At 44.7% G+C, this 12,732-nt stretch overlaps 1 protein-coding gene across 1 annotated transcript; it reads left to right on the top strand.

Annotated features, from left to right (window-relative positions):
- Nucleotides 1–7,752: 7,752 nt before the first annotated feature.
- On the top strand, nucleotides 7,753–9,326 carry LOC117834063 (ethylene-responsive transcription factor 1B). Its single transcript, XM_034713681.2, has one exon. The coding sequence runs from the start codon at nucleotides 8,054–8,056 to the stop codon at nucleotides 9,044–9,046; it is 993 nt and encodes a 330-aa protein (XP_034569572.1). The 5' UTR covers nucleotides 7,753–8,053; the 3' UTR covers nucleotides 9,047–9,326.
- Nucleotides 9,327–12,732: the final 3,406 nt, after the last annotated feature.

Genomic DNA, 12,732 nt, shown 5'->3' with positions numbered 1-12,732 from the left:
CGCCCTCCTTGGCCCCCGCCACCCCCGGCCTCCGGCCCGTCGCTGCTACCGCCGCTCCTGACCCGCCACCGCTCTCGCCTGCCACCTCTCCCAGCCCGCCCGCCCGCCCGCCATCGCCTCCGCCGCCTCACCTCGCCCCGCCGCTGCTCCTCACTGCCGGTGAGGGGCGAGCGGAGGGAGGAGGGGAGGGGAGGCAGAGGAGGAGAGGAAGGGTGAGGGAGAGAGAGAGGAGGGGGGAGATGGATATATGGATATGGCGGCAGATGGGCGGGCAGATGGATGGATGGGGGGAGCTCTTTAGTACCGGGTAGGAGCTCCACTTGGTACTAAAGGTCACCCATCACCCGGTACTAATGGGTGATCTTTAGTACCGGTTGGAGCCCCCAACCGGTACTAAAGGGGTCACGAAACTATACGTTAAGCCCGGTACTAATGCTCACATTAGTACCGGTCCAATTGCAACTGGTACTATGGTGGTGGATGAAAGCTCATTTCTCTAGTAATGACTACTAATATCAAAATGGCGAAGATAAAATATGGCACAGAGGAACCTGCAAAAATAACCGCCCCTCTTACAATCTCTATTACTATTAGTAAAATACAAATTAGAACTTTGAAATACTAGTAATTGATCCAGTACCACGCAAGCTGTCCTTAATTATATACTGCACACAGTACTACAATTATTGGAAGGCTAGCAGTCCCACCATTTGCAGCGATATTTAAATGTAGTACTTCATTAAAGCAAGGTGTAAGAATGCAACCGGACAACAAATCAATTAGTATCCCAATCAATATAGTACTGCTATTTATCTCCACAAATGAAGAGCAAGACAGCTGGACATATATTTGGGGCAATCAGCATTTCTCCTCATCCAAAGCATATCGGACACTAATGGGACATCAGCATGTTCATCCAGTTTTTCGGTGGCTTTGGAAATCTAAATGCCAAAGCAAACACAAGTTCTTTTTCTGGTTACTTCTTAAAGACAGATTGAGTACACGGAATGTTCTTCGAAGGAAGCATATGGAGTTGCCTTCTTACTCCTGTGTCTTATGCATGCATAACATAGAAGAAACTTTATTTCATCTTATCTTGGAATGTCCCTTTGCGCAAGAATGTTGGATCAATATTAGCCTGTTTGCAGATTTGACACAAGAGCCCTATAATATCCTAAATAGCTTCAGAACTCAACTGCAAGTCAATTTCTTCATGGAGGTCATTATTCTCATGAGCTGGTGTATTTGGATGGAAAGGAATGACTGGATTTTTCAGGGCATCACTCCATCGGTCCATAGTGCCATGTCGAGATTCAAAGTTGTCTTTACGCAGGTTATGCTTCGCGTAAAAGAGGAATGGAAACAACCGATGACAGAATGGCTAGAACATACTCTGTAATCTTTATGATTTTTTTTCTCTCTTTCTTTGTTTCTTGAACCGTTTTACACTTTTTGTTTGTTCTTTTTCTCTTTTATATATAATATATAACCAGCAGGGGTCTTTCCCCTCCTGTTTCATCCAAAAAAAATATAGTACTGCTATCTGAAGGATGGTTTTTCGATAAAGGAAGTTCTATTAATTTCAAGATTGTTATATCCAGTTGATACAAAAACCTTGAAATACTCCCGACCTCTACATATCTGGGATGCACACAGTCTTACAAAAGAAACACAAAGAAATTGGCACACTAATGAAACTCAATTCGACAACTAGACTGCTACCCACGTGCCAAGGTAAAAAACTCTTTGGCCACCTGCGCCATTGTGATGCCACAGTAACCATATCCTATAGTGTGGGCTTCCGTAGGATAGCCCATGTATGAAGCCAGTGTGTAACCGAGAAGATAACCTGCAAAGGGGATGTAGAATTTTCTTTTCAAAAACCAAATCCTTTCTACAAAGCCACAATGACCAACAAGTAGCTGTCGCCCCTAGCAAAACTAGCGGCTTGAGATCCCTACTAATACCCCATAGCCAAGTCCCAATCATATTCGACACACTATGAGGTTCATAAAGTCCTAATGCTGCTTGTATGATGGACCATACAGCGCGGGCAAAGCGGCAATCAAAAAACAGGTGCCTAATTGCCTCATCTTTGTGACAAAAGCAGCATTGTTGACTATACTGCCAACTTCGCTTAGCTAAGTTATCCTTTGTTAACATCACACTCTTACGAAGATACCATAAAAAGATCTTAATTTCCACAGCCCTTTGCTAATGTTGGGGATGTCATTATCGATCACTGCCAAGTAGTGAGATTTGACTGAGAACTGTCCATTATGGAGTAGGTTCCAGCGAAACTCATCCTCTTCTATTGTCAAAACAATATTAGTGAAACGGGGAAGCAGATTGTTCCACGCCACCAACTTGTTTCCAATTAGGTCCCTACGCCATGATAGATTAGGTGGTGAGGTACCTAAAACTCCAGCTACATACTTATTGAGGGCTATGTTAAAGACAAGGATACTGTTCATAAAGGGTTCTATTCCCCAACCACTTGTCTTCCCAGAACCTAACTTATGATCCATCTTTAATTATGAATGTACCAAAACGAAGGAAACCCTATTTGACCTTCATAAGACTAGCCTACAAGTGTGAATCCTCAATTTTCCATTGAACCTGAGAGAGTGGCTTTGAGTCTAGGTATTTGTTGCGTAAAGTTTGTTGCCATGTTCCATCGGTTGTAAGCAACTTATAAAGCCATTTGCTAAGCAAAGCTGTGTTCTTAATATCGACATTGTGTATCACTAATAATAGTAGAAGGATGGTGAGTATTCAAAACATAAGCAAGAGAATTGGGCTAGAAGCTTTCTGGCATACAAATTATTTGTAGATGACCTTCAAACATAGGGCAATAGTACTATGTACTATTTTCATTTAAATTTGTTGCCCTAAAGGAAGTTGGCATGCTGAGGTGTGAACATTGTGAGCATAGCAGATTCTAATCTTGTACAGTTTTTTGAACATGCATGCTGCTCCTAGAAGGTAATCGGAGTATTGAACCTACTGTTTCTTTTAGTATTACTCTTCCATCAGCGATACAACAAACATTCCGACTACTAAAACATATAGGGATATTAAGCATGCTTTATACCCAGAAGGAAGCTAGGAATGAGACATATCATCGCGAAGCAGGTAGAATATGCTTGGGCAAGCACAAGTGATGCCGGAAAAATTTGTCATATTCTTCGGGCCCACGTCAAGCTGGTGTCAGTACTTAGGACTACCCTTTTGGTAACCTTTGATCTAGTAGGGCCCCGCACAGATTGTCCACGTCAAATCCAATCATCCATGTATAGGTCAGAAAAAATTATATACATAATACGTGGTCTCATGCATTTGGGTGGTTGGCCCAGTTCATATGCAATTATGCATTGTGAGTTTCTGACATATGTTCCTAGCTTATGTTCTCCACCGTAGCCCCTAAATACTTGAGACCAGTTCTTACAGAGCAGAAAAGTTAAACTTGGATAAAGAAAAAAAAACTCACTCCATCCAAAAAAGAATGCAACTCTCATTTCTCAAGGAGTCAAACGGTTTCAAATTGAACTAAATTTATAAAAAAATGCTAACATTCACGTCTCCAAATAGATTTAGTATGAGAATATATTACATGATGAATCTATAGATATTTATTTTGTACCATAAATGTTAGTATTATTTTGTATAAATTTGATCAAATTTAAAATTGGTTTACTTCTCAAGAAGCAAGAGTTGCATTCTTTTTGGCAACATAAATCCCCTACTCATTTCCTAGTCAGCGTATAAACACAGCTAATTTAGGAGGTGTTTGTGCGTGTTTGCAGGGATATCTATCCACTCAACACTAAGGATTCATCAATTCAAACTCTCAAAATCAATTAAGATTATATATCCAGAAATTTTTCAGAAGTTTCGAGCAGGATACATAATTTCACTTCTCATTTGAATTTTTAATTTTTCTAAGATTTTTTAGAACTTTTACACACGTTTTTACATTTTTTTAATCATTCTCACAACTGCTTCAAATAAAAACATCATAACCTTTGTATTACAGTGATCAGATTGTGTACATTGTGGCTGGTCTGGCCATAAAACTAAGCTTTTATGGTGCCCTGCTGCCTTGTTCAAACTTCAAAGTATGTGTTTTCTTTCGATTAGTCCTCGGTATTAGATTACATCGTAGAAGTGAATTAGTTATGTCAAGCACAAGCAGCATAGCTGACCAAGAGGTAGCTGCACATTATAGTGCTTTAGCATGCATCTGGACATGCACTGCGACAACATTCCATTCGGACTGTGTCTAGCGGGAGTCTAATCGAGAGGCAAAATCTAGTTGCAGCAACTGCAATGATGATCTCAAGGTAATGAGAAAAGGAAACAGGAGGGGAAGCTAAGGCAGGCCGCAGGAAAGCTCCGACTATCTGGCTCATTTCCTGGAAAGAAGCATTGATAATAACTTACTCGTACTACTATATCTTATCCTCATAAAATGAAGATTAATTAAATTTGTGTGTAGTACTAGATACTGTGGCTGCGGTGGCCTGCACCTGGGCATATGCACATCCACATCCATGTCGTCTAGCTCGTATAGCTCATTCTTGCAGGGAGCCATGGTTTATCAAGAAACTCTCCTCCATCCTCGAACCTTCCATCTTTTGTTCTACATATCAAGAGCATTTTTCAAAAGACATTTTTTAACAGGGACCCACTTCAAGTTGCAAGCCGGCAAACATCAACAAGGCTATGGTCTAAAGATCTATCAAAGAGTGAGCGGTGTGCAATCAGATGGTATCCGTGCGCCTAAACTAATCCCTTAAAAACTTAGAGTCCGTGGCCTGCAGAACAAGTGTTGGTGGACCTTTTTATGGAGAGCATGTCGCAAATATGTTATACCAGTGTGTGACGCTGTCCCAGTTTGTTTTTTTTATGATTCATCCCTTGGAAAATAAGGCGTGGGTCTTAAATATAATATTAATTAACATGTCAAATATAGCTATAGTTGAGTCGCAGAGAAGCACGTACTGAAACAGGCTGGTGGTTGCCGCTCCTTTAATTTATACGGTCAACCACTACGTACAGGATGAGCAGTCCAGATTGGAGGCTGTTGGAATTAGGGCCTTTTTGGGTGTGTTTTAATCCATATTAGCAATCTTGTAACCCATTACATGTCATACACAATATGCTACTCCCTCTGTTGCAAAATGTAGGTCGTTTTGACTTTTTTAGATACATAGATTTTGATATGTACATAGATTTTGCTATGTATCTAGACATACTAAACTATATACTATATTTAGGTGCATAGCAAAATCTATACATCTAGAAAAATTAAACTAGAAAAACTAAAGTGACCTACATTCCAGGAATGGAGGGAGTAATTGCTAAAATGCTAATATATGTAAATTTACATCAGTACTGAAAATAGACATATGAACCATAACAGAACGCTTAAAAGGTTAAACCTACAAGGGGGTACCAGTGCTGGAGGGACCAGGTGCGTTGTTCTCCATACCAGTTGATGTTCTGGTCAGAATTATTCGATGAAGTTGATCGGGTTGATGCAGTGGAACCCATCGTGCGTACGTAGTCATTTGTAGTTCAAAAAGTAGATCATGTAGGATTCATGATGAAATTTGGAAGCAGTCATGTAAAGTAGCACTCCCCAAAACCATGTCGGTCTCCTATCCTAGTGCAGGATCTCCAAGAGGGGAAGGCTCGGGTGGCCTCCTCTTCCGGATAGCAACAACTAAGTGTAGTTGTGGAGCTCCTATGCCAGGAGGAAGGTTAGGTACACTTCTCACGGAAGTATGAATTATGTTGTAACCACCATTATGCAGACAGCAGGTCATCAAGAAACTCCAAATAAAAACTGACCTAACCCTCATACAGAAGCTAATTCTAAACGATGTACACCTGCATCTGCATGGGTATGAATGTGGACGAGTAACGAGCAGGAAGGGAAGGCGGGCGGCAGGAAACCGCAGCTCCTGCCGCTGATTTCCTGGAACGAATTTGGGCTGGATTTCATTTGTTAGTATATAAGATTCGATTAGTTTTAATATTCCGGATTAGTGTATCCAAGGAGCTACATCGTTGTGGATGCGCTGCACCTGGGCCAGGTACACCCATGTTCAGTCGCTCCACTTGAGTGCAGACTCCATGCACCAACCATCCACCATCTTTTTTCGTATTAGGTATAGGAGCTAGCTAGAGTATTTTCTTAAGACTCCATAAACAATGCAGGTGAGGCGTGATATATGTTGCTCTAAAACTAGGACGTGGTAGCATGTTCTCTTTAGTTACTAGTGACTAGTATACTATCCATTCTTTTTTACCGACATTGCAATAAAATAAAAGGTGTTGAAAAGTTTCATTACTTTTAAAACGTACCGTTTGCCAATTCCTTTTCACTACATTGCCTTTTCTAAGGATTTCACCTTTCTGCTGCAAATAAAAAGAACCTTGATTTTGTGTTACGTAAAAATTCAGCTACATAGAATAACCACTATCAGATACTTCTAGCTAACACGATGATATCCTCCAGAAAAGATGGCAAGATGCATTATTTCTTGAGACCAAATTGATACGTCAGACAACAAACTAAAGATGGTGGAGTGGCACCAGCGAAAAAAGGTGCACATCCCGTCCTAAAATACATAGTATACTGTACTAAAACCAAAACTTCAAGTATGTTTTGGTTCAGCTAGCAAGCTGTCCGGCATGAAAAGAGATATGCTTTTGTTCAGGAGGTCGCATGCATGTTGTCCATATACGTTGTAGTATACTATTGTAATTATAGAAGGCAGCCGGTCCCACAATTGTAGCAAAATTCATTGTACCATTTAATATTCAAATCTATGCTGAGAACTGTCCCCCGAGTCAACAAAAATTTACTCCTTTTCCAAATTGTAGGTCGTTTTAGCTTTTTTATTCATAAATCTAGATATAATTTATGTCTGGTAAAAAAGATAAACCAACTTACAATTTGGAGGGGGAGTAATAGAGATAAAGCTATAAGAAAAAGTTGCCCACCGTCCAAACAAAGCTTACCCACGATTGCATTGATCTATCATTGTCTCCGTCCAAAAATATAGGACCTATTTGATTATCACTGGACTGAGTGCTAGTATATATAGGGTATTGAAAGGCACAAACATCACCAGTTGTTGCTTCCACGAAGCTGTTCAGATCGTAAGCCAACTAAATTCAAGTAATCATTTTTTCCTTTACGATATATATTCTTTTAGTAAGAGGAGTTCTTCATGTTATCTTTAACTTGATGAAGTTTGGTGCCTATTTCTTATTAGTGGAAAACCTAGCTAGTTTCTCCGAGACCATGTATTGTTTTTTGTATTGGTTCTTCCTCATCTATGTATCTTGAGCTACGAAGAAATATTGCAATTTTTGTATTGACTATATACTACTTGTTCTTCAGAAAACTACGGCAATAGTTGAGCGATAACAAGGTTTTTTTTCTACATGAATTGCATCCTGCATGTATCGCGTGAGGAGATTGAAAGAATGTGCCCATTCGCCATGGGATTTCTCAAGTATTTTCATTTGAAAATTTTGATTATGCTGATGAGTGATTTGACAAATAGGATTCCGGCATGAAAGCATGGAGAGCGACCTCCAATCTAAGAGGCAGTCTCTTGTATTTTTATTACAGGATAGAAGAGTGCAGTGAGTCTAGCTAAAGAAGTAGACAAAAAACCGCTACTTGCTACATCGAGGAGGAAGGAAGAAGCATGGAAGGAGCAGGAGTGACGCTGCAGAAGCGTCCTGTCCGGCTATCTTGCTGCCGCCCATCGGACGTCACGTGTAGAGCGCCGCCACCACTCTGCTGATCAGAGAAATCCAGATATGGCGGCTTCCATGAAGGTCAAATTGAGACATCCATTGATGATTGCTTCAGGAGCCTGAACTTTCAAAATTTTAAATCCTCATCCAAAACTCCCAAGAGGCTATAAATACTCCATGCGTTTTCTACTTTTCTCAACGGCTCGTCCAACGCTACTGCTTCTTTCTTCTTCTCTTCTTGTACCTGGAGCACGAGGGCCAATAAATCGAAATGGAACAGGAGCACTTCACCTCCTACGCTTCCTACCACCACCCTGCCCCGGATCCAGACTTGTCGCCGGCCTTGGACGCGACCCAAAGCGACATGCTACTGCAGCTCAAAGCCTTCCTCCTCGACGGCATCGACTCCGAGCCGCCCGCCGAGGTGTGCTCCGGCTGGTCCTCTCCCTCGTCCTCCACCGTTGATGTGTGCTCGGAGATGCAAGAGGCAATGGGACCCTCGACCATCCGCGATCATCAGCATTGGAGCCCGGGTACGGTCGACACCGTCGACATGCCGCTGGACATCGACGCCTTCCTCATCGGCTCGAACGCTGACGCCGCCGCCGCCGAGGAGTGCTCCGACTGGCTCTCTCCCTCGTCCTCAACCTCCTCGGAGGTTGCGAATGTGTCGCCGAGCACGCCGGATGTGCACCAGCGGCCGGACGCCGGAACTGCACCGGCGGCCTCGCCGGGCGACAAGCGGCAGGCCTTCATCGGCGTGCGCAAGCGGCCGTGGGGCAAGTTCGCCGCCGAGATCCGCGACTCGACGCGGAAGGGCGCCCGCGTGTGGATCGGCACCTTCGACAGCCCCGAGGCCGCCGCGCTCGCCTACGACCAGGCCGCTTTCGCGGCGCGCGGCACCACCGCCGTCCTTAACTTCCCCGTAGAGTGCGTGCGGGAGTCGCTGGGGCCGCTGGCGCTCGCCGGCGGCGCGGGCTGCGGTTCCCCTGTCCTGGCGCTGAAGCGGCGGCACTCAAAGCGCACGCGCAGGCGCAAGGTCTCACCAACCGGCTTCAGCAACAGCAAGAGTACATTGCAAGATCTGCAGCCGCCGGCAGGTCAATGCTCTGTCGTGTCCGGCACGGCCGTCGACATGCCGCAGCAGCAGGCGACGGTGTCCATCAGCCAGTGCCCCAGCGGCATTGTGGAGCTAGATGACCTCGGCGACGCCTACTTGGAGAAGCTCCTCCGGGTAGTGTCATCCGAGTTGGGAGAGTACTAGGTGACACCGGAGAGGAGCTGTTATTATACCAAGTCATGGTCTTCAGTGTCATGGTCATGGCGACATTACCACTGTCAAATCAGTAATCGACCTAAATATCGCACTGATCCTTCATTTTTACTTACGTTCAACAAAACTGTAAAACCAATTGTAATGGATGGCACACATTATGACCAGTATTTGTTAATACCCCACATTTTTTTTACAGTAGGAACTTTGAGACAGCCTGAAATTATCCTTCTCATCTGTGTGATACTAAATTAACACTACTTTCCCTGTGTATACGTGATCAACACCTTGACTGCTGCATATGAATTAGTAAGTTGTATGGTGGTAACCCTGTTGGCCATCAATTATTTGACTCTGTACCATAGCTAGTGCAACATAGCTACAGTCCAACTTCAGCTGTGACATGACTGAACAAATGGAGGTACTTTGAACAGAGAATGTCGAGAACCAAGAACTAGCTTGGATAGTTAGTAGAGGTGTGTCGGTGTTTAGACCCGGCAACCTACCAATGGGGTATCCGAGATAGTGTTTTATGTGTGGGGCTCGCCGAGATCAGGAACTCGATAGTGAACTCGAACACACGATTTAGACAGGTTCGGACCGCATATGTCATGTAATACCTACGTCCTGTGTGTTGGTTGGATTGTATTGATTGAGCTTGTTTGGTGGGGATCCCTACCACACATTATATTGTTAGGGGCAGGGTTATAGATCAGTTGTTTACAAGAATACTAGTCGGATTTGACTAGAGAGTCCTACTCTAATTGCTACAAGTAGTTTCCTAATCCTCGACTAGTTCTTGTCGTCCACATAGAACACGCCGTCCTGCACCGTAGTCTCCATGTCTGACACATCACGATGTACAACCCCGTATTGTAGGACTGTCCATACCTCCCAGCGAGCCCATAGATGTATGGCCGACAATCCCCCGAGCACTTTTTAGTCAAATGCAGCAGTCTTGAGTACTTCTATAGAGGTCTCCGACTAGTTTGGGGTGCTCCTTTGAGTACTGCATCGGATTGAGTCTTCGAAGGAAACTCGAGTACTACCATACGGCTAGAATGTGCTCAAGTCTCATTCAACTTGGTTTTGAATCTTCAATCTTGAATCTTTATATGGAAGTGCGATGAAAATCACACTCCATATGGTGTAGCCCCCGAGCCTTAGGTTGAATCAAAGAATCAGGATGAGGGTCAATCATGTTATTTCACATCTTTTTTACCTTAAAACCTAAAGAAAAACTTTTTAGCCGACAAGCACATGGCACACAGCCCCGAGCCATTACACGACTAGTTTGGGTAAAAGGGTCAACCATTGGTCAACGTGACCATTCGCCAATAGTAACCTTATCTATTCCGAAATAATTGGAAACAAATCCAGCAATAACTGAGGGCTTTTAAAAATGGAATATTCCCTGAGGAATTCATCCCTTCCATTTCACTCGAGCCATTTTGCCTATTTGTCTTCCACACTGTAGTCCTAGCATCGCCACTTGCCATTCTCGAGCTCAAGTGCTGTCCTTTCACATTGCCTAGCCACCGTGCTTATGTGCAAGAAGACTTTTGTGACAATGGTGGCAAAGAAAGCATCGTCCAGCAAGGCGGCGGAGAGCAAGAAGTGAAAGGCAACCAAGAAGGAGAAGGAGACCTAGCTGCCGGCGCAAAGTACGGCAACACCAATCAGATGGCACTGCCGAATCAAGCCTGCGCTTGGAAGAAGTCTGTGATGAAGGAGGCGGATATCCACGTGTTGGTGGACGTCGATCTTCTCCAAGAGTAGGATTTCATCTACTGGAGGGAAGCCTATGGCAACCCATGGCCCATGGAGAGCTTCTCCAATGAAACAGTCATCTTCGCAGACTTCGTTGAGGAAGGTTTGGCTCTGCCTTTCTCTGATTTCTTCCGTGGGCTCTTGAGGTATTACAATATGGAACTAGTCCACCTCAATCCCAATTCAATCTTGCACGTTGCCATTTTCGTGCATCTCTATGAAGCTTTCCTTGGCATTCAGTCACACTTCTAGTTATTTAGGAAGTTTTTCAGAGTTAAGCCCCAATCCAGAATGAACCATACTGAGGTAGTCAGAAGGGTAGGATAGACTCCTAGGCCAACATAGACTCTCATTCGGGCTGGAAGCAACAATGATTCTATATTGGAAACCATGAGCGTCGTCTTCCCAAGGTGACTGGCCATTGTCCAGTATGGAACAACGACTGGTTGGACGAGCTGGGTACTGTAGACAACTTCCAACTACCAAAGCTGATAAAGAAGATTGCTGTGCTCAAGAGGGAAGGACTGACTGGCTTCATACCCCTGCAGCTGCGTTGCACATGGGGGTACGACTACTCGGGACCCAATGACCCGTCCAGGATGACATTGGAAGAATTGTCCGTGGACGAGGTGATGGCCCAGCTGAGGTGCTTCTTCAAGAACATTAAGGTGATCCCGACAATCGTCCGAGAAAATTGCGCAGCCAATCCACTGAATCCCGTAAGTACCATGGCCTGCAGCCCTCGAGTACTAATTTTTGTACATTGTTAAATTGCTGACTTGTCTTCTGTTTGCAGGATGAAGTTCACTTGTACTGATCCAATCCTCCTCCACTTGGACCGGATGGCTCTGATGCCGCTCCGCGTGTACAGACCCTTGTGGCTGTAGAGAAGGCAATTGAAGAGGAGGAAGAGGAGAAGGAAGAGAACTCGGAGGATTGGTCCTCCTCCGATAGCTTTGACTCAGAAGCTGCTGAAAAATTCATCATCAAGCCCCGTCTTTCCGACAAGGCGGGGTCATCTCCCGGGACGTCCAAGCATGAAGCTAAGGATGACATGGAAATCGGATTGGCACCACCCCCGAAGAAGGTGTGCACTGTCGCTATCGAGCGGGTGGTGAAAAATTCATCCACTGATGAAGTCCCTCCTCTGGTAATTACTTTTGAAGAAAGACAAGATCCTGAAGATCGAGTACTTGTAAGTTATTTGCTTTATCTCCATGCTAACTTTGTTTCTAACATGGACGACTTGCAGGTAGTCGAGGAGGAGATAGAGGTAGGAAACGACTACGGTAGTTGTGCAGCAGGAGCTACCGGTGATACAGGAGGTCGAGGAGCCTCCTGCTGCCAGGGCCAACCCCATCCCGATGCAGACTACTCAAGAGGGGGAGATGACAACTAAGGCTGGAAAGGATCCATCTGCAACCCAGCAAGCCACGCCGAAGAAGTCATCGCCCACCGTCAAGTCCCTACGTCTGGGAGCTGGGCCCTCCATAAGGATAAAGAGGTCCACTAAGTAAGTATCCGATTACTAATTGCAACTTGATGTCACTATGTGGTGTGTTTCTGACACTTGTGTTGTTTCAGGAAATCCACCAGTATGGACATCGGGGGCTCGAGCCCAAAATCAGGAGCTGATGGCGGTAGCCACTCAACCCTAGAGCTCGCCCCAGAGCCCGCAATTCCACCACTTGAGGAGCAGCCCACACCTGAAATCGCTCCAGGTGCGGTATCCCTTGTCAGGGCTCTTATGCATGATGTCATAGCGTTGCTTAACGTTGTTGTAGTGACCGGGCCCATTGTGGCGAGTACTGCCATGGTGGTGGAGTTGGTAGCCCTCATGCTAGATCCAGAAGCTGAGGTGGAGGTGGCAGCCACCGGTGGAGTCGAGGTTGCACTTGTAGCCCCCG

This window comes from Setaria viridis, chromosome 8 (genome assembly GCF_005286985.2).
Source record: "Setaria viridis chromosome 8, Setaria_viridis_v4.0, whole genome shotgun sequence".
NCBI classification, from domain to species: domain Eukaryota; kingdom Viridiplantae; phylum Streptophyta; class Magnoliopsida; order Poales; family Poaceae; genus Setaria; species Setaria viridis.
Note: the sequence above shows the minus strand (reverse complement) of the source record. Positions and strands in the feature narration are given on the sequence as shown.

What these genes read in the sequence shown, in the direction of transcription:
- LOC117834063 (XM_034713681.2), top strand. Translation starts at nt 8,054, where the DNA reads ATGGAACAGGAGCACTTCACCTCCTACGCTTCCTACCACCACCCTGCC.